General features: G+C 44.1%; 1 protein-coding gene across 1 annotated transcript in view; it reads right to left on the reverse strand.

Annotated features, from left to right (window-relative positions):
• Window positions 1-1,314, reverse strand: part of LOC119591147 (glycine-rich RNA-binding protein 1-like) — a 2,052-nt gene extending 738 nt beyond the window's left edge. Inside the window, exons 1-2 of the mRNA XM_037939858.1 lie at window positions 1,235-1,314; window positions 1,097-1,100 (exon numbers count right to left, since the gene is read on the reverse strand). Of these exons, the coding sequence (XP_037795786.1) occupies window positions 1,097-1,100; window positions 1,235-1,314 (84 nt within the window). The remainder of the gene's footprint in view (window positions 1-1,096; window positions 1,101-1,234) is intronic.
• Window positions 1,315-4,341: the final 3,027 nt, after the last annotated feature.

Below are 4,341 nucleotides of genomic sequence, written 5' to 3' on the forward strand. Positions count from 1 at the left end.
GTAAGCTGAGGAACCCGTCTCCATGCAAGATTGCCGCATTTAAGCACAAAGCGATATACATACTCAATTAGTTTGCTTTCTTAACGAGCTTACCTGCCTGCTTGCCTGGTCTGGACTGTTTCTTCCCATGTATAAATACCTAAATCCATGCCTTTTTTTACATCTGTTTTATTCTTATAATTTCTACAATACCTTTTAAGTCTTTTACTGTTTTTTTTTAAATATCGGAGCCAGTTATTTTAATTGTATGCAAAATGAGACCAGTGGAATACCTGAATGCCTACACGGAACAAGTGGCCGCACTGATTTGCGCTTTGCGAAACAATCGCGACAGTATTTTCTCGCACATATTGTGTGTACACAGGAAAGAAAAATAAACCAGTCTGCTCCGAGACACCACCGTGTTTCTTTCTCCTCCCAGCCCAAGGAACTTTACAGTGACGTACCATATCCGTCACCGATCCATACTCAAAAGATAAGTAGTTGGCTGCTCATTTTATCCATACACCCACTGTTTTATGCTGTATGCATGTTTCTTAAACGCTTCATTCAATAAATGTATATTTTGCAAGTGTCTCCACCAATTTTAGCCGTCCACATTAACAGTTTTAGCCGGCCATTTTAGTTATTTCCTTTACTTCATTGTTACTTTTTATATCTTTGGTGATATTTCGTGTTATTTTACTTGCGTGTTTTATTGAATTGGCTTTGCTTTTATTTCCATTTTACTTTTCGGGCCAGGCTTTCATTTCATCTTATATTTAATAAATATTGTGGACTACGGGCTTTATGAAACGAGCTGGCGAGGTCTTACCGCTCGCTACCACCCACCTACCACTGCCTCGCCACGCTACGTTCGCCCCCGTATTACCTCGACCGAATTAAGAATCTGCCAGTTCTGCAACGCATGAGCTCAAAGCTCACTTGACATCAGGACCTTTCACGGGGCCATGCTAATGATTGTATACAGTACAGTATTACATTCTTAATATATTAGACATGGAAATTAATATTACAAGAATAGCATGAGAGACAAGACCACCTCTCACAATTGGTGGCTAGCGGCGAGATAAGATTATCTTATAGTTCCCCATACGCCTCTGTAATGTTGAATATATTTGTAATGGTATACTTTCAAACATATTTTTAATATAATATATTTGTTTTTAGTTTTGCGCTTGCTGTGTATTGGATGACCACACTGCAGTGACCACTACACTATACTCTGCCTGACCTACGCGCGCCCACGGTGTAGCCCTCCATCTCCAAAACTGTATGTTCTTTTTTCTGTTTTGCTAGTACTACAGCTCTCATAGTTAGAGGATGCCGCCCAAGACAAAAAGGACTATAGGTGTTGAATCACAGGGTGGTAATGAGCCACAGGGTGCTGGCCCACTACAAGTTCTGGAAGAGGTCGCTCGTGTTGCTATCCCGGAGGTACGCGACGATAATGTCGAACTTTCCCGAAACCTCTCGATGCATGAGGAGATTATGAACATGCTGCATAGTATGAGAGCAGAGTTGAGAGAAGTAAAGAATAAGAATGATAGTTTGGAAGTGGAGCTAAGAGAAATGAAAAGTAGGAATGAAAGGTTAGAAATGAAGCTTTGTGAGAAAGAGTTCAAAGAGCACGGAAGAGCGAGTGTTGTAGGGCGCGAAAGTGAAATTGATGTGAACATAAGGAGTGAAAGTTCGTTAGAGGGACATAGGGAACAGAGATGTTCATTCGATCAGGCGCCCCCACCTCAGATTCCACTGATCGCGCAAGGGTTACCCCATGAGAGGCCGGTTCATCTACCGCATTTACATCAGCCACAGCATTCTAACGATGCCATGCCACCGGGATTCATCCCTACACCTGCTCCATTACCCACTTTCCCTAATGTTGCCTATGCTTTAAGTCCTCCCGCTTATATAGTTAACAGGGACTCTATTCCGATATTTCGCGGTGAAACTTCGGCAAATAACCCGCTAAAGAGAAACCAAGAGCTTGAAACCTGGATCAGAGCCATTGAAAATATGACTCGGCCTACAACAGACGAGGCACTTCTCAGAACTGCTAAGGCTCACTGCAGGGGTAATGCAGATCTTATTGTCAACGGTCCTGCTTTTGATATGTTTGTAAACTGGGGTTCCTTTAAAGCTGCATTGCGTAGGAAGTTTCGGGGAACATATAGCTCGTCAGACTTTTTCAAAGTGCTTGATAGTCATAAGATGACACCTGGGCAGGCCCCTCTAGATTATTTTACTTCTCTAGAGGCACATATATATCAGGGTTATCGTGATCACCCCGAATCTATTGGCAATCCTGAACAGCTCATACGTCGCATGTTCCTTCAGGCCGTCCCAAACTGGCTGAGAGACTTCTTAACTATCAAAGAGGATGAGCCTCCATCAGTAATAGCAGAGTTTGCTCAGCGAATATATAATACTAGAATGGGCATCTGTCAATATGACACTAACTCTTCTCAACCTGAACCCACACCAGCTAGACAGCAGCAGTCTCGGCGGTATGTCAATGTCACACACACACCTAAATGGTGTGAGTTTCATAAATTGAGTACTCACAACACACATGAATGTCGTGCAGCTAATAATGCTACTGCATGTTTCAACTGTAGGCAGCAAGGGCACAGAGCAGCCAACTGTCCCTTTCCTGAACGCCGGCACCGACCAACCCCCGTCGACGTCGGATACTCTCGAGGGGCAATCAGTGCTGAGAACCCCAGCAGACTCGCTCAGTAACCAGTCAGGGAGACCAATTGTGCCAATTAATGTCAGTGGCTCCCCTGTATTAGCATTTGTTGACACTGGCTCAGAAGTCTCCATTGTAAAGCCTTCAGCTTTACAAAGGATGTGTGGATACAAGAAGTACCCAACTAGTAAGACTATACTAGGAGTGTCAGGGGTCCCAGAAGAAGCCTCATGCGAGGTAAAACTCAGATTTGACATTTCTCCCAGAGTTATGATTAGTCATAGGCTTCTTTGTGCCGAGAATTTAACGTTTCCAGGTGATATTTTGCTTGGTATGGACTTGTTAGGACGTGTCAATTTCACACTTTCTCACCATACCAGTCCTCCTTCAGCTTATCTTATCATTAATAAGTGTCATTTGCCAGTACACTTCACAGAGACACAGTCATTGCACGTAAGTCTTGTTTCAGAGCCAGACGTGTTCACCACAGAGCTAGATGCTTCCGCCGCTAAGTGTACAGCCACAGCAGGCTCTATGAACACAACCATTGCGAACAAGACTTGCCACATTCAAAAAGATCTGGCAGACACTTTCTCGGTTGATTCACGTCATGTTCATGTTCATAGAACCACATCCATTCCGGGTAAAGCTGCCAAGTTTGTCAGATGTAAGGTCTCTAGGGATGTTACAGGAGATGCAGTGTTTCTGGAATCTCAAGGTGGTACTACGTTTATGGTTCCAAACAGTGTTGCAAAAATCACGCCACAAAGAGAATGCGATGTTTGGGTCGTTAATATTGGCACGAAACCCCTCACTCTTAAAAATGGTAAGAAGCTAGGTGATGTTTATGGTGTGTCAGAAAGAGAAGTTGGCACCAGTGATGGTGGTGAGGTTGGCTCTCCTCTTCTGGTCGAGGAATCCCCAGGGTTGCCAGGCATCTCACAGGTTGAGGAATCTCTGGTCGAGCCAGATGATTTTGAGCACCCATCCTTTGCAGAGGATGACTTCGATTGTGCTTATGGCCTCTATGATTTTGGGTATGAGGATGACCATTTCACCATCTTCCCTGAGGTTGACCTCTCTCCATCACACGCCTGTGCAGTAACTACACATGATAGCCAGACAAATAGTGTAGGTAATAAGAGTGGAGTTTTGTCATCACAAGGACTTCCTGATTTAGATCCTTTACTAACTCACCTTCCTATCGAATCTCGTTCTAAGTTGGAAGACGTGTTGTATCAATATCCATTACTTTTTAGTGGGGATAAAACAAGCATCGGTACAGTGCCTGGTGTTCAGCACACCATAATTACCTCTGAAACTAAGCCAATCTGTACGCGGCAGTGGCGCCTTCCACATGCCACTCGCCAGGTCATCAGGGCAGAGTGTGACGAGATGCTAGAGGCTGGAGTAATTGAGCCTAGCACATCACCGTGGCTCTCTCCAGTTGTGCTGGTTAAAAAGAAAGATGGTTCGGTAAGGTTCTGTGTGGACTACAGAAACTTGAATTCTGTTACCACACCTGACACGTATCCACTTCCTCGCATAGATGAGCTGATAGATGACCTTAATAGCACATCTGTATTTACATGTTTAGATGCTAGAGCAGCTTATTGGAGTGTGGAAGTAAGGCCAGAAGACCGGCC

This window comes from Penaeus monodon, chromosome 28, assembly GCF_015228065.2.
Source record: "Penaeus monodon isolate SGIC_2016 chromosome 28, NSTDA_Pmon_1, whole genome shotgun sequence".
NCBI classification, from domain to species: Eukaryota; Metazoa; Arthropoda; class Malacostraca; order Decapoda; family Penaeidae; genus Penaeus; species Penaeus monodon.